The sequence below is a fragment of the Elephas maximus genome, chromosome 25 (assembly GCF_024166365.1).
Source record: "Elephas maximus indicus isolate mEleMax1 chromosome 25, mEleMax1 primary haplotype, whole genome shotgun sequence".
Classification (NCBI taxonomy): domain Eukaryota; kingdom Metazoa; phylum Chordata; class Mammalia; order Proboscidea; family Elephantidae; genus Elephas; species Elephas maximus.
The window spans coordinates 41,171,601-41,197,705 of NC_064843.1; the positions used below are offsets into that span (position 1 = coordinate 41,171,601).

At 41.0% G+C, this 26,105-nt stretch overlaps 1 protein-coding gene across 1 annotated transcript in view; it reads left to right on the forward strand.

Moving 5' to 3' along the window:
- Positions 1 to 26,105, forward strand: part of TMC2 (transmembrane channel like 2) — a 129,116-nt gene that overhangs the window by 60,882 nt on the left and 42,129 nt on the right. Inside the window, exons 7-12 of the mRNA XM_049869149.1 lie at positions 6,309 to 6,390; positions 7,386 to 7,492; positions 13,851 to 13,949; positions 16,208 to 16,350; positions 17,517 to 17,664; positions 19,563 to 19,751. Of these exons, the coding sequence (XP_049725106.1) occupies positions 6,309 to 6,390; positions 7,386 to 7,492; positions 13,851 to 13,949; positions 16,208 to 16,350; positions 17,517 to 17,664; positions 19,563 to 19,751 (768 nt within the window). The remainder of the gene's footprint in view (positions 1 to 6,308; positions 6,391 to 7,385; positions 7,493 to 13,850; positions 13,950 to 16,207; positions 16,351 to 17,516; positions 17,665 to 19,562; positions 19,752 to 26,105) is intronic.

Sequence of the window (26,105 nt, forward strand, 5' to 3'; positions counted from 1 at the left end):
TTTCACTTTTTTGCTTTTATGAATAATGCTGCAGTGAACATGAGGGGACATATGTCTATTCACGTCACTGCTCTTATTTCTTTAGGGTATATACCTAGCAGTGAAATTGCTGGATCATATGGTATTTCTAGCTTTTTGAGGAAGTGCCATACCATTTTCCATAGTGGTTGTACCATTTTACATTCCCACCAGGAGTGTATGAGAGTTCCAGTCTCCCACAATCTCAACAACATTTGTTATTTTCTGTTTTTGTTTTCTGATTAGTGCCAGTAATGTTGGGGTGAGATGGTATCTCGTTGTAGTTTTGATTTGCATCTTTCTAATTGGTAGTGATTGCCAGCATTTTCTTCATGTTTGTTAGCAGCCTGAATGCCTTCTTCCTTGAAGTGTCTCTTCATATCCTTTGCTCATATTTTAAATTGGATTGTTTGTCTTTCTTTTACTGAGGTGTTAAAGTTTTCTATAAATTTTAGAGATTAGACTCTTGTCAGATATGTCGTAGCCAAACATTTTTTCCTAATTTGTAGGTTCTCTTTTTACTCTTTTGGAGAAGTCTTTCCTTGAGTGTTGAATTTTTAGGAGGTCCCATTTATCTAGTTAATCTGCTGGGTGTGCATTTTTAGTTATATTTGGTATTTATTTATGCCATATATTAGGGCCACTAATGTTGTCCCTGTTTTTTCCACCATGTTCTTTATACTTTTAGGTTTTGTATTTAGGTCTTTCGAAGTTAGTTTTTGTGTATGGTGTGAGGTATGAGACCTGTTTCATTTTTCTACAGAGTTTTGCCAGCACCATTTGTTGAAGAGACTGTGTCTTCACCATTTAATGTACTTTGGTCCTTTGTCAAGATCAGCTGTCTGTAAATGGAAGTATTTACCTCTGGGTTCTCAATTCTGTTCCATTGGTCTATGTGTCTGTTGTTGTACCAGGACCAGGCTGTTTTGACTACAGTGGCTGTATAGTAGGTTCTGAGACTAGACAATGTGAGGTCACCCAATTTATTCTTCTTCTTTAATGATGTTTTACTTATTCAGGGCCTGTTTCTCTTCCATATAAAGCCAGTGATTAGTTTTTCCATCTAATTTTAGAATTCTGTTGGGATTTGGACCAGGATTGCATTATATCTGTACATCCCTTTGGGTAGTAATGACATTTTCGCAATGTTAAGTCTTCCTATTCAAAAGCATGGTATGTTTTTCTATTTATGTAAATCTCTTTTGGCTTCTTACAGTAGTGTTTTGTAGTTCTCTTTGTATAAGACTTTTATATCCCTGGTTAGATTTATTCCTAAATATTTTATCTTTTTGGGGGAGGCTATTGTACATGGTATTGTTTTCCTGGTTTCCTTTTCAATGTTCTCTTTGTTAAAGGAATCTAATAGAGTTCTGTGTGTTGTTCTTGTATCCTGCCTCTTTGCTGAATCCTTCTAATAAGATCCAGTAGCTTTCTCTTGGAATCTTGGGGATTTTCTATTTATATGATCATATCAACTGTGAATGGGGATAGTTTTACTTCATCCTCACCAATTTGAATGCCCTTTATTTCCTTCTCTTGCCTTACTGCTCTTGCTACAATATGGAATAAGAGTAGTGATAAAGGACACCCTGGTCTTGCTCCCATTCTCAAGGGGAATGCTTTCAGACTCTCTCCTTTGAGGATAATGTTGACTGTTAGTTTTGTGTAAATTTCCCTTATTATGTCAAGGAATTTCCCTTCTATTACTATTTTGCTGACAGTTTTTTATCAGGAATTGGTGTTGGACTTTATCAAATGCCTTTTCCACATCAGTTGAGATGATCATTGTCATTCTTTTCCTTTGTTTTATTTATGTGGTGGATTACACTGATTGATTTTCTAATGCTGAACCATCCTCGCATGTCTGGTATGAATCCCACTTGGTCAAGATGTATTATTATTATTATTACATGCTGTTGAATTCTGTTGGCTAGGATTTTTTTCGAGAATTTTTGCGTCTATATTCTTCAGCGGTATTGGTCTGTTCTTTTCTTTTTTAGTGATGTCTCTGCCTGGTTTTGGTATCAGGATTATGCTGGCTTCATAAAATGAATTTGGGGATATGCCTTCCTTTTCTATGCTCTGATAGTTTGAGTAGAATTGATGACATTCATAAAACTTTATAGATGAGGAGTCATTTTTATATCAGTACCTTGTTACTTTTTTATGTATCCCCTCTTTATTGGTATATTCAGGTTTTTTGCTTTTTCTTGGGATCATTTGATAATTCATATTCTTCTCAGAACTTGATCATTCATTAAGATTTTCATATGTATTCACAGAAAGTTGCATGTAGTATTCTCACAATTTTTTCAATACTTTCTATATCTGTTGGGTTTGCATCTTTTTTATTCTTAATGCTATTTTTGTTACCTAATACTGCTGTAACATAAATACCACAAGTCAGTAGATTTAAAGAACGGAAATTTGTTTTCGAACAGTTATGGAGGCTAAACATCCAAATCAGGCTATGATCAAATTAAGTTAAGGAAGAAAACCTTATTTCCAACCTGGATTACATCCACAGGTTCAGGGACTAGAATTCCAATACATATTTTGGGGAGACATAATTTAATCCATGTCACTAATACCCTTTTTTCTCTTCTTTTTCAGTTATAATTGCCTGACAACTATCTAAGGGTCATTTTATTAAACTTGTCTAGAAACTATTGCCCACTTAGCAACTGCACACACAAATCTTTTTTTTTCCAAATGAAGAATATGCTTTTCAAATATCTTTGATAAATATTTCTGGTTAGTCATGTTTCTGTCCAAATACTTCTAGCTTTCTCCTTAAGAAAAGGATAGCTGCCCATCCTCTGTCCTGTATATTTACCTTCTCTCGTTCTTTTTAATTCTTTGCTTTCTCTCTCTTGCATGCTCAGAAATTTCTACAGTTTATCCTCAATATCATTGAATCAGTTTTTCTCTGCATCAATGACAGTATTTATTACGTATAATGTTTATTTTCATTCTGCTACTGGACTTTGAGCTTCCTTGTAATCCTTCCCTGCTTCACCTATATTCTTTCAAAAATCTCAAATGGTTATCCTTTCCTTTAGAACCCATATTTCTTACATCCTATTAAGACTGCCAAACCATTTCGTTTATCCTAGAGGAAATGCGTCCAAAAATGTCAAAGGGTAGTGTCCTCTTTCCCTAGTTCTGCAGTACTTTTTCTCATGTTATTCATCCAGATCTGGATTTCACCCACAGATCGGATGCGTAGCTTGCGTGTGGCTTACTCGACAGCAGTTTGAGACCTCTTTTCCTATATACTCCTGGAAAGGAAGATGACATGCACAGCTAATGATCCAGCCCCAGGGTCAGCAGCTGCCACTCTCACAGCTCTGAAGAAGGGAGCTAGGGCTTTCTCCTGCCCACACCCAGCCTGGTTTTCTGACACTCTGCACTAATGATGGATAAGAACTTCAATGTCAGGGGTTTTCCTAGGCCTGGCTGTCTGCCTCTGCCCATCCAGGGCATCACCTTTCAGGCAGAGCTGCCCCCAGCCTTGAAAGGTTGTCAGGTGGTTGCCAAACGACTAGCTGGCAGACTGACTCTCCAGGGGCCTCACTTGGCAACATTCCTTACCCCGACTGGTCATCGGCCTTGCAAGCCTGTATTTTGTACTGATTTTACCAGCACCCTGAGAGGGGATCTATCTCTCAGGGAAGGACTCACATTAATAAAGCTTATGAGTCGGATATATAAAACCAAATGCCACATTATTAATTTACAAGGAGATATAACTGAAGCAAGAACTGGAAATTTTGAAGTCCACATCGGTAGTGTGGTAGAGTTAGTAATATGGGAAACTAAACCATAATCCTAATTTCAATTCATTGATTTACAGTAAAAAATTGCTGCTATAGAAACCAAGGAAACCCTGGTGGCATAGTGGTTAAGTGCTACAGCTGTTAACCAAAGGGTTGGCAGTTTGAATCCACCAGGCACTCCTTGGAAACTCTATGGGGCAGTTCCACCCTGTCCTATAGGGTTACTATGAGTTGGAATCGACTCAACGGCACTGGGTTTGGTTGGTGGTTTATAGAAACCAAAATATTCACAGCTCAGGTGACTGGCAAATGTTCTCCATATAGGCAGATCTACAAAGGAAGCCACATAAACCAAAGGTTTCCTTTTGAGCACAGAATCAGAACGAAGTAAGAGATGAAGCAACAGGACCAGAGCGCCCAATGTCCATCATCTACCATTCCCCACATCCTTTCCTTTCTGTCTTAGGGAAGCTCTTGTCATTATTATCAAGGAGTCCTTGGGTGGTGCAAATGTTTAAGAGCTCGACTACTATACAAAAGTTGGTGGTTCAGACCCACCCAGAAGCACCTCGGAAGATAGGCCTGGTGATCTGCTTGAAAGCCCTCTGGAGCAATTCTAATCACTTCTGAGTTATTAAAAGAACAGATTAGACACAGGGGTAGGCACACACAGGGGAAGACAGATGCCATGTGAGGAGCCCTGTGGAACCCAGGAGTGCCCAGGGCTACCAACAAGGAAGGAATCAACATGACTGAGACCCTGATGTGGACTTTTAGCTCCCACAACTGTGAGAAAATACACTTCTACTCTTTATTTATTTATTATGCTTTCAGTGAAAGTTTACAGCTCAAGTTAGCTTCTCAGACAAAAATGTATATATACATTGTTATGTGACCTTAGTTGTCCTCTCTATAATGTGACTGTGCACTCTTCCTTTCCACCCCAGATTTCCCATATCCATTCAACCAGCTCCTGTGCCCCTCTGCCTTGTCATCTCATCTCCGGACAAATTTCTGCTCTTTAGAGCCACGCATTTGTGCTTCTGTTCTGCAGCACTAGGAAACTAAGGCAGAGTCCCTCTTCTCTTCTGTGTCTGTGACCATTTCCCTCTTCTCACAGTTGGTTTCCTTATATAGCAATCATCCAATCAGGATACGGTCAAAACGCTCTGTCTAGAAACCCATCTGATTCCTTCAGGCAATTTTTCCAGTTCACCCTTTAGTGAAACTAGAATGAAAAAAATCTCACTTTCTTCATGATCAAGTCCTTACAAGACTCTTGTTCACAATAGAAACTGAGCTTAGAACCTGCTCCCTACTACTTCTTGGCCTGACTGTTTTCTACATGGTGTTTTAATTTTTTCAAATAGATTTATTTCCAGGGGTTTGGGTTGGTAGAGAGCAGCCTTTTGGAGACTTGACAAAACAGCACCCAGCCAGCAGATTGTTAATGCAAACTCTGGGTGCTGGAGCTCGGAAACAGATCATGGAAGGAGGTGAAATGCCTTCCTGCCTCCTTTCAGAAAAGTGTGGCTGCTATTCCATGAGGGGAAGAATGAGCAGCTATGGATTGAGGTCTCTTTACTAGTATTGTAGTTTAGCAACAATTCCCATCACACTTAGGCATTGGCTTTCTGCCAAATTTGGATCTGAAGATTTCAGGTTTCTATTTCTCCCTTGAATGTTTGTTTCAAGATCAAGAAAGATGTATCAGAGGTTACTAAGACAATTTGATCCCCCAAACCAGAACCTATACACAGAAATTTGTGTGTGTGTGTATGCTTTAAGTGAAAATTTACAAATCAAGTCAGTCTCTTATACAGAAACTTATACACACCTTGCTATGTACCCCTAGCTTCTCTCCCCCTAATGTGACAGCACACTCCTCTTCTCCACCCTGTATTCCCTATGCTCATTCAATCAGCTCCTGTCCCCCTCTGCCTTCTCATCTCACCTCCAGACAGAAGCTGCCCACGGAGTCTCATGTGACTGCTTGAACCAAGAAGCTCACTTCTCAGCAGTATCATTCCAGTTCAATCCCTGTCTGAAGAGTTGGCTTCAGGAATGGTTCTAGTCTTGGGCTAACAGAGGGTCCGGGGGCCATGACCTCTGGGGTCCCTCCAGACTCAGGCTGACCATTAAGTCTAGTGTTTTTATGAGAATTCAAAGTCTGAATCCCACTGTTCTCCTGCTCCATCAGGGATTCTCTAGACAGAACTTTTAAGTTCATATATAAACTGTCCAAACCTGAAATGTTATAAGAACTGCAGACAAATACAAAGTATTGTTGCCCTGGCTTCTCTTTCACCCTCCACACCTGAATTTGAGAAAGCAAAAGTTGAAGCATTCACCTCTGGCATCCTGGGCCTCATGGACTGCAGGAAATGGAAACTCCAAGATGACAACCTCACCTACATGTCAATCTCATGTTGATACGTCAACATCAAAGTGCCTGTCCAGGACCCAAGTCAGCATGTTAATGTACTGAGGATGTTGCTTGTTTTATTTCAGAAATGGGTCAAATTTAAGAGAGATTTGGGTAATTTCAAGACTCAATGTATTCCATGGGAGATGAAGATCAAGGACATTGAAAGTGAGTATTCTAACAACGTTGTTTTTCAGTTCATTTACTGAAGCTTTTTCCAAGGGCTTCTGCTGTTTTCTTGGCATCATGAATAGATTATTTTGTAGGCTGTTGTGATGGTTAAACTTGTATGCCAACTTGGCTGGGCTGTGATTCTCAGTGATTTGGTGGTTATGATGTCGTTCGTCAGTTATGTAATGATGTAATCACCTCCATGATGAGATCTGATTTAATGTAATCACATCCATGATGAGATCTGCTGTGAGCAGCTAATCAGTTGAAAAGGAGTTTCTTTGGGTTGTAGCCTGCATCCAATATGTATGAAATTTCTGGCAAAGCTCGCTGGCTTTTGCTCTGCTCTGGATCCTGCATTCTGCTCATCATCATCTGACCTGCAGTTCTTGGGACTTGAGCCAGCAGCCTGTCACCTGACCTGCCAATCTTGGGTTCATCAGCCCCTGTGGCTACATGAGTCAGGAGAAACCTCCAGCCTGATGCCTGCCCCAGAGACTTGGCACTTTCTAACCTCTACACCCACACGAGCCATTTCCTTGATATAAATCTCTCTCTCTTTGTGTGGATACTCTATGGGGCAGTTCTACTCTGTCCTATAGGGTCGCTATGAGTTGGAATCGACTTGACGGCACTGGGTTTGGGTTTATATGTGTATATATATATATACACACACACATGCACCCTCCACTGGTTTTGTATCTCTAGAGAACCCAGCCTAAGATAGCTGTGTCATAATGGAAAAAAAACAGGCTTTCGACCAGTCAGGTCAAGATATAAGTCTGTTTCTTAAACTTCTTATTTTGGGAACTCAGGCATATTGATTAATCCCACAGAGTCTTGGGTTATTTATCAAGGGGAAAAAAGGAAATTGGGGTGTTGGTTCCACAAACTGGTGTGAAAATTAGATCTATAACACACATAAAATTCTCAGTGCATGTTCATTTCCTCCTCCTGCAGCACTTAAAGTCCACCATCATTTCTCTGTCCAGGTCACTTTGGTTCTTCAGTGGCATCATATTTCATCTTTCTCCGGTGGATGTATGGAGTTAACCTTGTCCTTTTTGGCTTAATATTTGGTCTAATCATAATTCCAGAGGTAAGGAAACAAATTCCTACATCTTTGGATAGTGTAGAGGCTTATCATCACCACCATCTTCATTTACATTAACTAAGTACTCTCTGTTTTACGAAGCACATCTTTGTCCAGACAGTTCAATACAAAGACTGGGAACCAAATAGTTGTGCTTCAGAATTAAAAGGTGGGCCTCATATTTGTCTACCATTTTTTTTTTTTAAACCTTAAGATTAGTGAAGAACCAATATCTTACTGTGTGTTTTTTGTTTTGTTTATAGGTTTTTTTTTTCTTTTACCTTAACAAAAGAGAGGGAAGGAATCCATTATATCATAATTTGTCCAAAAAAAAAAACAAAACTTGCATTTGAATAATGATCTTCACTATTCTCCCAGATATAATCTTATTAAGGATATAGGTAGAGTCTTACCTACAGATAAGTAATTAAGGGACAAAAAAGGGATAAGCAGCTTGTGCAAGTTTACACAGTAAGTTTGTAGTGAATGAGATCCAAGGCCGCCAGAGTTCTGGGATCTTTTTCAAGAGAGCCTGGGGTACACTAAGCACTGAGCGCAGTAACGGCTACGGTCCTGCCTGAAGTGCTTGGTGCTGGTGTTGGGCACACAAGTGGATTTAATTCAACAGATTTCAAGGTAAAGATATATTTGCATTTAGTATGTTCTTCCTTCCAGGTTTATTAATCAGTTCAATGATTACATGATGATTCTTATTTTATTATAAATAGAACATACTGGAGTCAATTCTACCTGCATTCAGCATCCTTAGGAAACTAGTCTTTACAGCCATTTTTCAGGAAATCGAAAACCTTCTGCATAATGCAAATTGACTCAGATTTCTTGGAAGATGTTGATGGTGTATTGTAACAGCACTTCAAAACACAGGTGTTACGTTATTTCTGAAACCATTGAGTTTTTCTTACATTACCTAAGAAATTGTGAAATTCAAGTAGTAGTAGTTGCGTAGGAATGTTGTTTTGTTGTTAGTAGTTGCGTTGTCAGAACCTGTCTAATTTCAGTAGGGATAATGACTGGGATCAGCCCAAAGCTGATTTCCAAGAGATGGAGGTCAGACATACCTCCACTCCCAAGCTTTTTACCAATTCTGAACCAGTTATCCTTCCCACAGCACTCTCTACTTCTCTGCTGGGTTAGAAAATCTGTTGCAATAGCCACAAAGAACTCACAGACCACATTTACAGTTAAGTGGCTAGCACTCAGGGTCAGGATCAAGAAGCATGTAGGCAAAGTCTCCCTTCTTCAGTACAGGACAGCTCTTTCAGCTCCTCTTGGCCACCTGAGGACAGGCTTCTTGCAACCTCCTTGGGACACCTCTTGGCCCTGCTGTCTGTCACCACTGACTCTGCCACAGGGCCCCTTCCAGGCCTCTCTCTGTCTTCAGTATTATAGCCCTTGACCCATGTTAGAGCTCTTTTAGGAGGTTCCTTGCCTCCTCTCTCTTTGGTTCTTCTCTCTTGCCTTTTCTTCTTTCTCTTTATTCCTGTTTCCTGTCTGAAAAACCTCTGTGGGTTTGCCTGTGTAGACACATAAACACCGTGTCAATTTCAAGGTGTGGCCTTCCCACTGGGAGCCAGAAACTGACCTGTCCCTTCTTGGTAGGCCACAGACATTTCATTTGCATAGTAGGCTATAGTCACTTCGTTTGCATAGTCTATAGTCACTTCATTTGGGTAGTATATTGACCAATATCTGCAAGGTGCATACCAATCACAGGGCAGGCTGCAGCCTAGGGCCAGGCAAAAAGTATCAAACCAAGTCATTTACAGTTTACTCAGGAAATGTAACAAACTCTCTGGGGTAGAAAACTGGGGCAATGATAACTCCTCCAGTCTTAGGGGGAAAATCTCTCAAGCTGTTTTTCCAGAGAACCAAGGCAAAAGGCCACATAAAGGAACTCATTTCATCACAGAAGTGTAGTTATAAAAATGTCATTAACTAAGTCTTTATATTACTTTATGTGCAAGCCTGGAAATCAAGGGTTAAGAGTCTGTTTAACCAATTCTTAAGCCAGTATCACTCTCTGACCCCCAAATGAGGATTTTAAAACTTCTGGCAAATAGGTACAAATGCCCTTGCACCTAGGGGGAAAATACTGCCAGAAATTAACTGGAACTTTCACTTCTCCCCCCCACATCTGGGCAAGTATGAAAAAATTACCTTTACAGGATCTTTGCTTGCTTTCTGAGGGTATCTAGTCTACTCATGAGAAGAGAAACACTGTAGGCACATGAGACATATGAGAGATTGCCAAAACTTTGTTACACAGTAGTCCAGAAAAGTGGTACAGATTTTTGCATTATGAGCAGAACTCAAGAACAAAGTAGTGAATTATACGGGGAGATAAGTGAGCACTTACATTATTATAGGATTCCATACTCCTTGGAAGCTAAAATGGCGAGACTACATCTCACATATTTTGGACATGTCAGGAGGGATCAGTCCCTGGAGAAGAATATCATGCTTGGTAAAGTAGAGGGTCAGCGAAAAAGAGGAAGACCTTCAACAAGATGGATTGACACAGTGGCTACAACAATGGGATCAAACATAACAAGGATTGTGAGGATGGTATAGGACTGGGCGGCGTTTCATTCTGTTATACATATAGTCGCTGTGTGTCAGAACAGATTCAACGTCACCTAACAACAACAGGATCCCAAATACTAAACATCGTAAATGTTTCTAGATAACAAAATCAGCAACTCATTGTTCATACAGGCATACCTCAGAGATATTGTGGGTTTGGTTCCAGACCACCACAATAAAGCAAGTATCACAGCAAAGCAAGTCGTGAATTTTCTGGTTTCCCAGTGCATGTAAAGATTATGTTTACACTATACTTTAGTCTATTAAGTGTGCAATACCATTATGACTAAAAAAAAGTACGTGCCTTAATTAAAAAATACCTCATTGCTAAAAAATGCTAACCATCATCTGAGCCTTCAGGGAGTCGTAATCTTTTTGCTGGTGGAGGCTCGGGCCCCGATGTGGATGGCTGTTGACTGATCTGGGTGGTGGTTGCTGAAGGTTGGGGTGGATGTGGCCGTTTCTTAAAATAAAACGACAATGAAATTTGCCACACTGATTGGCTCTTCCTTTCACACAAGATTTCTCTGTAGCAGGCAATGCTGTTTGGTAGCATTTTACCCACAGTAGAACTTCTTTCAAAATTGGAGTTAACTCTCTCAAACCCGGCTGCTGCTTTATTGTCTAAATTTATGTAATATTCTAAGTTAAATGAGTACTGGTTTCAGCTTAAAGTCACCAGCTGCTTTACCCCTACAAGAGAGTCAGCCTGTCCTTTGAAGCTTTGAAGCCAGGCATTAACTTCTCCCTTTTAACTATGAAAGTCCTAGATCGCACCTTCTTCCAATATAAGGCTGTTTCGTCTATACTGAAAATCTGTTGTTTAGTGTAGCCACCTGCATCAATTATCTTAGCTAGATCTCTGGATAACTTGCTGGAGCTTCAAACTTTTCTTCTGCGGCTTCCTCACCTCTCTCAGCCTTCACAGAATTGAAGAGAGTTAGGGTCTTTCTCCGGATTAGGCTTTGGCTTAAGGGAACGTTGTGGCTGGTTCGACCTTCTATCCAGCCCACGAAAACTTTCTCCATATCAGCAACAAGGCTGTTTCACTTTCTTATCATACCTGAGTTCACTGGAGTAACACATTTAATTTCCCTCAGGAACTTTTCCTTTGTATTCCCAACTTGGCTAACTGTTTGGTGCAAGAAGCCTCGCTTTTGGCCTATTTCAACTTTCAACATGCCTTCCTCACTAAGCTTAATTATTTCTAGCTTTTGATTTAAAGTGAGAGATGTGCTACTCTTCCTTTCACTTGAATACTTAGAGGCCATTGTAAGGTTATTAATTGGCCTAATTTCAATACTGTCATGTCTCAGGGAATAGGGAGGCCTGAAGAGAGGGAGAGAGAGACAGGGGAATGGCCAGTCAGTGGAGCAGCCAGAACACACACAACATTCATTAAGTTTGCCATCCTATATGGAGATGGTTTGTGGTGCCCCAGAACAATCACAATAGTAACGTCAAAGATCACTGAATCAACTCGATGGCAACAGGTACAACGGGTAGATCGTTATGTATGACCCTTCCTTTTTATGTATCACCAGATTTTGGTTTGCTGATATCTTATTTAGAATTTTCACAGCTATATTTAAGAGACTAAAACAAACCAAACCCGTGGCCATGGAGTCGATTCCGACTCATAGTGATCTTATAGGACAGAATAGAACTGCCCCCATAGGGTTTCCAGGGATTGGCTGGTGGATCGGAACTTCCAACCTTTTGGTTAGCAGCTGAGCTCTTAACCACTTTGCCACCAGGACTCCTTTAAAAGACTGTACGATAAATTTCCTTTTTATGTCTATAATGTCCTTATTATTTTGGAGATCAAAATTGGGCCTCATAAAATGATTTAGGAAACGTTGCTTCTTTTTCTATTCTCTTGAGGAATTTGTGCAAGTTTTCCTCTGGTGTGCTTAAGTGGTGTTTTTGTGGTCATTATTGTTTTCTGTTTTGTTTTGTACATATGGCAGGAAGAATTCTAAGAATGACTGTCAATGATCCTTGCCCTCCTATAATCTCCTCCCTTTGAGTATAGGTGTAACCTGTGTCTATGATGTGGTTATCTGAGGTTGTCTTGGTAAATCTAATCTAATCCCTTAAAGGAAGAGAGGTTTCTCTGGGTGTTGCAGAATAAGTCAGAGAGATGGAGGATTTGGCATGTAACTGCTGGCATGAAGATGGACAAGGCCATGTGATATGGAATGTGGGTGGCCTCTAGAAGCTGAGAGTGGCCACCAGCTGACATCCAGCAAGGAAAATGGGACCTCAATCCTATAACCACAAGGAAATGAATTCTGACAACAACCAGTGAACTTGGAAGAAAACCTCAAACCCTTGATAAGATCCTCAGCCATTGCCAATACCTTGATTTCAGCCCAGTGAGAACCTGATCAGCAAATCCAGCCCTGCCATGCTGGACTTCTGACCTACAGAACTGTGTACTAATAAATGGGTGTTTTAAGCCATTACATTCCTGGTCATTGTTACGCAGCAATTAAAAACTATTACAATGTATATTCTGCTTGGGATTGTAGCACTTCATGAATCTTAAAACGTCTTTTGTCATTTTTGGAAAATTCTCAGCCATTATCGCTTCAAATGTTGCTTCTGTGCCACTCCTTCTCTCTTCTCCTGGGATTCCACATATACACATGTAGAACCCTGTGTCCATATTCCCATGTGTGATGTTCTTTTCAATATTCTCCATCCTTTTCTTTAGGTTCTTAAGTCTGGATATTTTTAACTCTATTTTTCGACTCACCAATATTCAGCTGATCTATGCGTTCTGTATGTTCATTGTTGATAAATCCCTTATCTGTGTTTCCCATAGAATTATTTATCAGTGAATAACTAGAAGTACTCTAATGCCCCCAAATAGGGAATTAGCTAGTTAAGTTCATGGTACATACATGTGATCAAATATTCCAAAGTCATCTTATTTTTAGAAATACAGGTAGCGCTCTACTTATGATGTATTCAAGTTACAACAAACTGCACTTATGATCATGTTTTTCTTGTACATCCTATCTTTAGTAATATGTATGTATGTATTAAAATATATCCGTAAGTTTATATGTGATGTTTCCGACCCCCAAAGACAATAAAAGATCAGATTTATAAAGATACCAATCATAAGAGGCAATAATAATGAAAATTAAAAAAGAAAAATGAGGTATTTGACTTATGTCAGAACTGGAACCACATCATGAAAAGCCCTGATGGCGCAGCGGTTAAAGCACTTGCCTGCTAAGTGAAAGGTTGGCAGTTCAAACCCACTAGGGGCTCTTCAAGAGAAAGATGTAGCAGTCTGCTTCGGTAAAGATTTACAGTCCTGGAAACCTTATGGGCTCACTATGAGTCAGAGTCACCTCAATGGCAGTGCGTTTAGTCTCAGTTTGTTTTTTTATTTTTTAACCTGTACCATAAAAAAAAAATAGGTCATAAAATAATATTAAGTTAAATGACCAGGCTAAAATATATATAATACTCAGAAACAGCTGAAACTCGATGGCACTGGGTTTTTAACAGTCATTACCTTTGAGTTGTGGGGTGATAGGTAACTTTTTTTAATGTTCTGCACTTTTTCACATTTCCTACAATGGGTATGTGTTACTTTTATGATCAGAAAGGTGTGAATGCTGTTTAAAGAAGAAAATGGGCATGCCCTGCTCTGAGAAGGAAAGTATTTAACCCAACGTACAAATGTCTCTCTGTGTTTGTTTTCTCTACTTAAAATTGTGTCATTCTGTCTCTACACTAGGTACTGATGGGCATGCCCTATGGAAGTATACCCAGGAAGACGGTACCTCGGGCTGAGGAAGAAAAAGCCATGGACTTTTCAGTCCTTTGGGATTTTGAGGTACCGTTCCCAGCATACCAATGTACCTCCATTTTTGTGATTGTAAGGCCTAAATATTGCATGAACAAGTGTGCAATGTTGCATTGAATTATTGAAAAACCAGTGCTTTAATCAAATAGGATCCCAGCACTATGCAAAATGAGCTGGCAAACTATGTCTCCTCCCAACAGTCCTTCTAGGTCTCCTTCCTTGGTTCCTCTCTCCAGCCACGCGCTGATGGATGTGGGTTCCCCATGAGGCCACTGTTTCCCTCATTTAACAGTTCTGTGTAAGATGATCTTACAGTATGGTTTTGCCTCATCACACTCACATTGAGATCCCAGGTCAATCTCCACTCCAGCCTTTGCCACAGTTTCACACGGCGTCTGAAACTGAATGTCCTGCCTGTTACCCAAATTCAACATCTATCCTACCAAAACCCACTTGTCTTTTTTCCCTTTCTCCTTTGTTGGCATCACCGCTCATTCAATGATTCAAGTCTGAAACCTGAGTATCATCTTATACTTCTCCCTCATCTTCACCAACACTTCCCCCACTATATCTAATCAATCTGAATCAAACTACTAGGTTCTTGAATCTGTCCCCTTTTCTCCAACCCTCTTACTTCTGCTTTGAATTATGCCCTCATCCTGCCAGAACTGCTCACAGCCTTCTAAATTTACCCTCTACCTTGGCCTGGTTCTTAAAATCTCTATTCCTTCTGTTGCAGGGGATCTTTCTAGAATGCAAATCTGACTCTGTCACTCCCCTACCTGTGATGTTCCTTGATTCCCCATCACCAAATGGAATAAAATTCAGTGTTTTTAATTGTTTTTACAAAAGAACTGTTCGTGACCTGGCTCTTATCCACCACTCTGGCCCCATCCCTCTCTAATTCTTCACACTTTATGCTCCCGTCTCGTCAAGTTTTAGGGAGCTCTCTGAATGCATCACACTCTTCTACCACCTCTCTGTCTTTGCTCGTGGCCCTGTGCCTGGAATATTGTTGTTGTTAGCTGTCATCAAGTCGATTCCAACTCATGGTAACCCCGTGCATTTCAGAGTAGAACTGCTCCATAGGGTTTTCAAGGCTGTTACCTTTCAGAAGTAGATTGCCGGACCTGTTTTCTGAGGGACCACTGGGTGGGTTTGAACTGCCAACCTTTTTGGCTATTAGTTGAGCATGTAACTGTTTGCGCCACCTGGGGACTTCATCTGCCTGGCGTACCCTTCCCCTTTTTGGATCACCACACCCTCATGCCTCTGGGAGTTTGATTCTGCAGCTCCAAGAGCTCCTGAGACCTGGAGACATTGCTATGATGCTAAAAGCTGTCATCATCCTTCAGTCTCATAGATTTGAAACCTCTCAGAAATTTGTGAAAGTGAGTTGGGGAATTTTTCTAAGTTATTTGGAACTGCAGTGCCCAACTACACTAGTGTTAAGAATTTCCTTAGTTCTTTATTTCACTAAGAACCCCAGTTGAAACATCCCATCTTCCAAAAACAAACTGAATTTATCTAACAATAACTAATTCCCTGTTTTACATCAAGAAAGGAAGTGCTAAAACCCTATGTTATGTAATTACACCTAAATAATTACCTCTAAAGAGTGTATCTAAATCCGTTTAACCAGTTACCATCCAGTCCGACTCATAGAGACCCTATAGGACAGAGTAGTCCTGCCCCATAGGGTTTCTGAGGAGCAGCTGGTAGATTTGAACTGCTGACCTTTTGGTTAGGAGCCGAGCTCTTAAATCCAATTTCACCTAAAAGCCAAAAACAAAACAGAACTTGAAAGGTGGGTTAGCCTCTGAGCTTCATCACGTATAATTTTCCTTAGAAGTTTTAAAATATTAAGAAAGCTAGCAGATTTTCATCTACTTCCGGACTGTGAAATTAAGAACCTGGGGATGTGGAAAAAGAATCTGGAACTATATGCACATTCTCATGTACACACATACACACACACACACACACACCCCTTATCCATAATTTTACTCCCAAATATTAACCACACTCTCCTCTCTCAACTCTGTCTCTATATACTCTGTGCGATGGGGAAATCAAAGGAATGAAGAAAGGAAAGAGAGGGAGACATAAATGAACTCTGGAGCAACTGGGAGAGGTGAAGGGAAGGACAAGGACATCTAGACCTCTTCCTTCCCCACCTCAGACTTCCATTAGAACCCTGAGAAAGAAATCACTGCTAGAACCAAGTGTCTGATGACTGTCTGCCCTGAGCTTACAAATCCAGGGCCTTTGGCTTTGCTGTCCCATAGGGCTACATCAAGTATTCGGCTCTCTTCTACGGTTACTACAACAACCAGAGGACCATCGGGTGGCTGAGGTACCGGTTACCAATGGCTTACTTTATGGTGGGGATTAGCGTGTTTGGCTACAGCCTGATGATTGTCATTAGATCGTAAGTATGACTGTCTCACTTACAGGCTTTTCCTTTTCTTCATACAAACAGCCCATTCCCCTGGCCACTCTTTGTGTGCTTACCCTTCTGGTAGGGGATTCAGAGAGAGAACAAGACAAATGTCATCTGGGACATGTGGTATAAAAGACAGAAACAGGATAACGTGGAAGTTCTGAGAAATGCCATAGAAATGCCTTTAGATGAGGCTGAGACCAGAAGCCTCCAGCCATGCTGAAAGTTTGGGGCAGAGTATTTTACACAGAGGAAGAGCATGTACAAAAACCTTGGGGCACCAAATATCCCAGTGAGTTCCAGAAACTGTCAAAAGGTCAGTGAGGTTTGAGAGGGAGCATGGTACCTGGAAAGGGTAGAGAGTTTGCAAGGCCAATTTCTGCTTTTCTCCAGAGCTTGGCTTCCTCAGAAACCCTTGTCTGCTCCTCTGTAACTCTAGCTTGCATATTAGAACTAAGTCCGGCACATATGGAGATAACCGAGTCAGCTCTGATCATGGTGACCCCATGTGTGTCAGAGTAGAACTGTGCTCCATAGGGTTTCCAATGGCTGATTTTTTGGAAGTAGATTGCCAGGCCTTTTTTTCCCAGGTGCTTCTGGGTGGGCTCGAACCTCCAGCCTTTTGATCAATAGCTAAGCATGTTAACTGTTTACACTACTCAAGGACTTCACATACATAATACCCAATGCTGTGGAGTCGATTGCAACTCATAGCAACCCTATATAGGTCAGAGTAGAACTGCCCCACAGAGCTTCCAAGGGGTACCTGGTGGATTTGAACTGCTGACCTTTTGGTTAGCAGCTGTAGCACTTAACTACTACGCCACCAGGGTTTCCCACATACATAATAGAAACAGTAAATCTGTGCTAAATTAATATAAGTGGCTGTGATTAACTATGGCAGCCTCTGTGGCCCCAACTCTACCTGTCTCTGTGAGCAGAAATGATCTTTCTATATGTCTGTACTTCTTAATTCATACCCTCTGAAGAAAAATTCGACCTAGCCCATGAATTGCCTTCTTCTGAGTCAGGTAACCCAATCACCTATGGCTGGGAGTTGAGAGGCACTAACTCCTGCACAAATCTGAACACCAGGGCCCGCCCTTCAGCAGGACCCCACAGTAGGCATAACAACAGTGGTGTGTGCCTTACAGGATGGCCAGCAACACCCAGGGAAGCACAAGCGAGGGGGAGAACGATAACTTCACATTCAGTTTCAAGATGTTCACCAGCTGGGACTACCTGATTGGAAATTCAGAGACGGCAGACAACAAATATGCCTCCATCACCACCAGCTTCAAGGTAGTCCATTCAGGGCAGTTCCCACTTCCTGGGGGAACTCTGGGTCCTGCCAGCCATCGGGAAATTTGCAAAGGCAATAAGATGCCCAAAAAACTTGTAGCAAAGGCTTTAGAATAGGTCCCGAGCCTCCCTCTCAAGCCTTTGAGGAGGACTGCTCATGGCGGGTACACACCATCTGTTCCTTAATATGGTAGAGAAATCATAGAAGCTGGGATCTTGTCTTGCGTGTTTCCTCATGGAGCTGCTTTCTACTGGAGGAAATGGAAGGGCTCATTTGGTGCAGTGGTTCTCAACCTCTTATGCATGCTAGAATCACCTAAGGGGCTTTAAAAATCTCCTGGGCCCCACCTCCAAAGATTCTGATGTAATTGGTCTGGGAAGAGACCCTGGCTTTAATTTTCTTAAAAGCTCCCCAAGTGACAAGAACACCTAGAAAAAGTTGAGAACCCTGGTTTAGGGACCCCGTATGTCCAAGGGACAAGTAGGGCCACGTAGGAACTTTGGCTCTTCCTCCAAGTCTACTAGAAAAGGACAAAGAAGGTCAATCTCTATAAAAGGCTTTGAACATCTGGGAAAGACAACGTTCATTCTCCGAGTTTATAAAAGCAGGTATAATGCACTTGTATAACAGGGAAATATTGTAAGAACTATGTGAGTTAATGTATATTAAGTGCCTGGTGAGTTAGTTAAACCTGAACCTGAACACAGTAACCGTTAGTTGATTGGAAAAGTCTCTTCCCAGGTACTTCGGCATCCAGGAGACCTCATTTCCAGCCTGGCTCTGCCACTTACTCTTCGTGTCCACTTAGAAAGTTACTGATGCAGAACATACAGTTAATAATAAAAGATCAATTGTATTTTTATATACTAACAACAAACAATTACAAAATAAATTCCATTTACAATAGCATCAAAAAACACAAAATTCCTGGAAATAAATTTAATAACAACCCAAAAAAAGGTGCAAGGCTGCTACACCAAAAAGACAAAACATTACTGAAAAAAATTAAAAAACCAGTTGTGGTAAGGTCAATTCTGACTCATGGCTACCCCATGTGTATCAGAATAGAGCTGTGCTTCAAAGGGTTTTCAAAGGCTAATTTTTCAGAAGTAGATTGCCAGGCCTTTCTTCCAAAGCACCTCTGGGTAAACTCCACGTTCCAACCTTTTGGTTACCAGTCAAGCACCTTAACCATTTGCACAACCCAGGGATTCCTAAAAGAAATTAAGAAGTCATACATAAATGGAAAGATATGCCACGCTCATAGATTAAATAGAAGTCAGCAAACCACAGCCCACTGGCCAAATCCAGTCTGCTACCTATTTTGTAAAAAACATTTTATTGAAACAAAGCCATGCCCATTTGTTTGTGTATTACTTATGGCTGCTTTCTTGCTACAATGGCATAGCTGAGTCATTATGAGAGAGACCAAATGGCCTAGAAGCCAAAAATATTGATCTGGTCTTTATAAACAAAGTTTGCTGGCCCCTGGGTTATAAGATTCAACGTTGTTAAGATTCTATTTGAATCTATTTAATCTGTAGATTTAAAACAACCCAATCTGTTACTGAAAACTCTCTGGACCTTGTGCCTGTAATATGGGTAATAATAATACCTACTCTGTTGGTTGTTGGGATTAAGAGACTGAATGCATGGACAGTATTTAGCACCATGTTTGGCATATGGTAAGTATTCAATAAATCTAAGTTTTCGTTATTACACGTACCAAAATAATAACAACAAAATATATGTTCTTGAAGAAAAGAACTAATTCTCCATAAGGTATCGTTCATACACTGATTATTATTTGAGTTATGGAATATAGAAAGCAGTATTCTCAGGAACCCAACCGCAATGGTTCCTGGTCTGACGCTGTTTCTCATTTTCACACATTAAGGAGTCAATAGTGGATGAACAAGAGAGTAACAAGGAAGAAAACGTCCATCTGACAAGATTTCTCCGCGTCCTGGCCAACTTTCTCGTCATATGCTGTTTGTGTGGAAGTGGGTACCTCATTTACTTTGTGGTGAAGCGATCCCAGGAATTCTCCAAAATGCAGAATGTCAGCTGGTATGAAAGGAATGAGGTAAGAAAAACATCTCTGATGAAGTAAATGTTGAGGGCAAATGCTGAAATCACACTGATTCCTATGCTATTCAGCTAAATCACTGAAAGTCTGGATTATAGGATTTATTTCGGGGAAAAGTGAAATTGCATCCTTTTCCACTCAAGTATCATAAACATCTTGAACAAAGAAATGCCTGCTGGTGCAGTGGTTAAAGCACACAGCTGCTAACCAAAAGGTCGGTGGTTCAAACCTACCAGCTGCTCTGCAGGACAGTCTGCTTAGGTAAAGATTACAGCCTTAGAAACCCTATGTGGCAGTTCTACTCTGCCTTACAGGATCACTATAAGTCAGAGTTGACTCGATGGTAGTGGATTTGGTTTTTTGTTTGGTATGCTTTTGGGAAGGAGCCCTGGTGGAGCAATGGTTACGCACTCATCTGCCAACTGAAATGCCACTGGCTTGAACCCACCAGCCACTCCGTGGGAGAAAGACCTGGCGATCTGCTCCCATAAAGTTTGCAGCCTGTGAAACCCTACGGGACAATTCTACTCTGTCTTATAGGGTCACTATGAGTTGGAATCTACAAGACAGAACACAACACGACAACAACAGGCTTTCGGGGAGTTTCCCTAGGTGGTGCAAATGCATAACCACTCAACTATTAGCTGAAAGGTTGGTGGTTTGAATTCACCCAGAGGCTCTTTGGAAGACAGTTCTGGCAATCTGGTTCCAAAATGTTATAGCCCTGAAAACCCTATGAAGAGTTTTACTCTGCACACGTGGGGTCACCATGAGTCAAAATTGAGGGCAATTAACAACAACAAGAACAAGACAAATATAAAGCACAAAATAAGATAGCAGATTTAAGTCCAAATATAATCAGTGATTACAATAAATGTAAATAAATTTAATGCTACAGTTTATATGGAATAATCATCAGATTGAATCTAAAAGGCTTCGTAACTATTAATATTTGTAATACATATAAGAGATAAAATATTAATATCCAAAATACAAAAATTGACCAAAAGACAATCTTATTAAAACTGTGTAAAAAGTTTGAGTAGAAATTTTTTTGGAAGGGGATATCCAACTGTTCGTTAAACTGACTCCTTCAAGTATTAAAATTTCAGCAATCTTTCAACAATACACTGGAATAAACAATCCATTGACTCCACCATTTTTGCTGACCCTCATTTCACCTCACATAGTAATTTGCCTCCTTACCCAGTAGAGATTCTATGGCACATCATAATAATCATGTCTTTGTATGTCTCCTATATTCATTAGCCCTTTTTTCTATCTTCACATTTGTGATGGTTAAGATTGTGTGTCACCTTGGCCGGGCCATGATTCTCAGTGTTTTGGCAGTTGTGTGAGGTTGTGATCACTTTTTTGTTGAGATTTGGTATGTGATCACCCCCATGATAAGATCTACTGTGAGTAGCCAATCAGTTAAAGGGGAGTTACCTTGGGCATGTGGCCTGCATCAAGTGTGGCAGGGCTTGGGGTCTTTCTTATGTTCTGGATCCTGCAGCTGGTTGCTGTTCATCTGGCCTCTAGTTCTTGAGACTTCAGCTAGCAGCTTACCTGTGGTCTTGCCTGCTGATCTTGGGATGTGTCAATCTTCACAGCCTGTGAGCAACAGCCCTGCTCTCTGACCTGCCAATCTTGTGTTCGCCAGCCCCTGCAGCTACATGAGTCAGGAGAAGCCTCTAACCTGACCCACAGACTTGGGACATTACAGCCTCTTTAACTGTGTGAGCCATTCCCTGGGCTTAAATATATATATGGGTATATATATATATACCCATATATATATATATTTATATGTTTTACTGCTTCTCTAGAGAACCTAGCCTAAGACATTTGGTACCAAGAGTGGTTCTGGAGGAACAAAATTATAAGGATGAATTTTCTAAATTGGTTCTCAAGTCTGGTTCTTCTTAAAGATATTGATGACTCTGATTCCGGCAGTAAAGAGGGCACTGCTAATCCGTGGTGTGTGGTGGCAATTCAAATATGAAAAATATCACCACCAATAGATCAGGTATTGGTGAAAGGCAAGGCTCTGGGAGATTGCATATATGATACCTTTCTATAATTTTGTCGTAATGAGAAGTATAAGGAAGCTGGTTGGTTGGTCCTAGTTTTGCTATACAAACTGGTGAAAGAGATGAGCTCGGGGCTTCAGAGCCAAAGCTCAAGTGCCACATAAACAACCTCATATTTTCCACTTGTCCCTTGAAAAGAAAGCCTTATAACAGAACTGATATTGCAAAAAACCAAATCTAGAGTCTTATTATAAGAGTGGCTGAATTACACTGCCAGCTCAACTGCCAACCTCAAGACGTGTCTGAAGTTAAAGTGAGGGCATTGATAGGGAAGAAATGGGATCCTGAAACTTGGGATGGGGATATGTGAGCAGATAATCAGGAAGCTGGAGATACTGAGACTCTAAATTCCATTGAATCACTCCTGCAAACAGAACAATTAGCCCCTCCACTCCTGTCATTGTTTAACGGACTGATGAACAAAGTGGCCATGATGGCAGGGATTGAGGTTATGCACAGGCTCAACAACGTGGACTTCCACTCACCAAGGCTGACTTAGCTACAATCGCTGCTGAGAGCCCAATCTGCCAGCACCAGAGACCAACACTGAGTCCCTGATATGGCACCATCCCTCAAGGTGATCATCCAGCAACCTGGTGACAAGTTGATTACATTGCACTACTTCCACCATGGAAAGGGCAGCATTTTGTTCTTACTGGAATAGACACTCTGGATATGGATTTGCCTTCCCTGCACGCTTCTGTCAAACTATCACCGTGAACTTCCAGACTGGCTTAGCTACTGTCATGATATCCCACACAGCATTGCCTCGAATCAAGAGACTCATTTCACAGCAAGTGAAGTACAACCGTGGGCCCATGCTCGTGGAATTCACTGTTCTTACCACGTTCCCCATCATCCTGAAGCAGCTGGATTGATACAATGATTGAATGGCCTCCTAAAGACACAATTACGGTAATACCTTGCAGGGTTGGGGCAATGTTCTCCAGGAGGCTGTATATGCTCTAAACCAGCATCCAATATATGACATTTCTCCCCTAGCCAGGATTCATGGGTCCAGGAATCAAGGTGGAAACGGGAGTGACACTACTCACAATTACCCCTACTGACCCACTTGCAAGATTTTTGGTTCCTCTCGCCATGATGTTATACTCTGAAGGTCTAGAGGTCTTAGTTCCAAAGGGAGGAATGCTCCCACCTAGATACACATCACTGATTCCATTGCACTGGACTTCCAGCCTCCTAAACTGTAAGAGAATAAATTTCTGTTTGTTAAAACCATCCACTTGTGGTATTTCTGTTATAGACACACTAGATAACTGAGACAGAAGGGGAGTAGGAAAAAATATTAAATTTTTCTTTAATTTTGAAGACTTCACTGGTTACAGTGATCATGTTCCTCTCATAGTTGTAAATATGAACAAAAAGGTAATCAATGTTGAAAATAAAAGAACAAAAAAAGCTACATTTAAGGAGCCCTGTTGGTGCAGTGGTTAAGAGCTCAGCTGCTAATCAAAAGGTTGGTGTTCAAACCCACCAGCCACTCCTTGAGAGAAAGATATGGCAGTCTGCTTCCATAAAGGTTACAGCCTTGGAAATACTATGGGAGTGTTCCACTCTGTCTTATAGGGTTGTTATGGGTCAGTGGGAATCAACTCAGTGCCACAGAACAGCAACATGCTATTTACAGTTACCCATCTAAGTGAAACCACCAGTGGCTCTGTGGGAGAAAGATGTGGCTGTCTGCTTCTGTAGAGACTTACAGCCTAGGAAGCCCTAGGGGGTTGCTATGGATTGGAATCAACTCTATGGCAGTGGGTTCATCTAAGCATCAGAACACAAAAAGGTTGAAAATAAAAGGATAGGGCTGATGGTTTCTGCTACTGGTTACTTGGATCAGGTAGCCAATTGAAAACACTGAAAAATTTCCAGTTTAAAGAAAAACAAACTTTGAAAACAATGAGGATCTGAAAATGCAGTGAGAGACCCTGAGGCCAATTTTAAATGAAAACCTGTGACCAGAAATGTAAAGGGAATATCAATTCCAAATGGTTTATGCCCTGAAAGCAGCTTCTTCAACTACTAATGTTTGTTCTCCAGCTCCATTACACTCTGAGACAGAGAAGCAAAGTTTCTGGACTGGGATTTACCCAGATTAGCAGAAGGAGGGTGTCTTGTGGGTTACTCTCAGAGTATAGGTGAACCTGATCTAAATCCCCACCTCCAGGTACAACTGAGAGGACAGCCTTGGTCCTGCACAGGCTCAAAATGGAAAAGAGAAGGAAAAGAAGAAGAGGCTGCTCCCAGAGGCTGTGTCACCTAGTTTTGTTATTGGGTGTTTTGTTGTGTTATTTAGCCGCCCTGTCCAGTTTTACATAGGAATTCAGGGAAATTCAAATATCATGGTTTGGCTATGAATGACTATAGACTATACAAATGAAGTATCTGTGGCCAACCAAGAGGTGATTGGTCAGTTCATGGCCCCAGTAGGAAGGCCATGCCTTGAAATTGCCAAGGAGTTTGTGTATATAAGCAGCCAACCCCACAGAGGCTTGTGAGACAGGAAGAGAAGCAGCAGGAAGAAGCAGAATGAAGAAAGAAGACAGAAGAAGCAGAGAGACAGAGGAGGCAAGGAACCTTCTAAGAGAGTTTTAACGCAACAGGGGTCAAGGGCTGTAACACTGAAGACAACAGAAAGGGCCCAGCAGCAAAGCTGGTGGCAAAAAGCCCAGAAGGGGCCCTGTAGCAGAGTTGATGGTGACAGAGAGCAGGCCCCAAGAGGAGCCTGTCCTGAGGGGGCTGAGAGGAGGCCTGTATGGTCGAGAGGAACTGAGAGAGCTCTCCTGCACTGAAGAAGGGAGACTTTGCCTACATGCTTTCTGATCCTGATCCTGAGTTGTTGCCTGTTGATTCTGATCCTGAGTTTTACCCCGTTACTCACTTAATAAACCACTTAACTGTTAAGTACAGCTCTTGAGTTCTGTGAGATGTTGCAGCAAATTGCCAAACCAAAACTGTGGAGAGTACAGTGCTGAGGGGAGGGAGAGTGGCCAGCGTCAGAGGTAGAGTGGCAGAGCAGCTTGGAGAATGTGGAAAGCTGGGATATATTTGACCTTTCACCTCATAGGAATTGGCTTTGTACAAATTCTCGTATTTGAAATTATTCATACAGAGACCAGTTGACACAACCTGAATGGCTACTCACAAGCTCTTAAGACTCTAGACCCACACAGCAAAATGCAAAGTAGAGAATAGCCAAGACGCTTAGGCCAGTTGTTTGAAACCCCTGTCAAAACCAAGTTCCAATATCATTCAATCAAGAAAATAGATACCAAGGAAGGCTAGGTTTAAAACAGGCAGCATCAACCATAGCCTGGCATGAGCTTTGGCTGCAATACCATCTTGAAAGACTTCAGTTTGAGCATCGCTGATATACATATAACATTATCAACCTTAGCCTAGCCACTTTGAAAGGCTAACATATAATCTAAAACTAGCCAGTTTTATAAAATTATTTTATGTGAAGTTTGCAATTCTCAGGAGATGATCATTGCAGATTTTAACTATTGTGCTGAATCCTGTAATTCTAATTCAACTTTTTAAAACCATTCGGAACTTTTATTTTTTTAATGCATGACATACCAACATCAGATAAATAGGGAATGGGTCTTACAACTGAGCATCCAAATAGGCTTGGTTAGTTAAGGGCCCTTTAGTGTTAAGGGCCAAAGGCTACAGATAAAATAATGTCCTTTTAAAGCAAAGAAAGGCTTAATATTAAAGTCTGTAGAAAGAAAATTAGTTTGATGCCATTATTCAGAATATATTCCTAATGGGGGTGTGTAACTACTTAAATTTTAGATGCTTTATAAATTTCAACTCCATTAAGCAGGCAATTACCCTCATAGAAAGAAATGGCTTGAAGGGTTATATGATGAAAGAATCTCTAAAGGGAAGTAAGCCCGGTATTCAGTGCTTGTATTATAAAAATAATAACTATATGTAATTAGACATTGACTAGTCTCTATTTTATATCCATTTGTCTGATTGCAAGTAAAACACCAATGTCCTTAGTTATGTCATAGTCCCCATTGTTAGCACCCCTGAGGCTAAAAGAAGTATCGTTCCAGAAAGGCGAAGCATAGGGTCTGCATGAATGAATACATTGTATAGTAATGGTCATTTTTTCTAATGTCAAGGAAACAACTAACAAAGAAATTTCAGACTGGGGACTAAGTGAAGTCTTAGCATACAGCCAACAATTAGCCTGGTCTGTTTGCTTAGGCATATGATAACT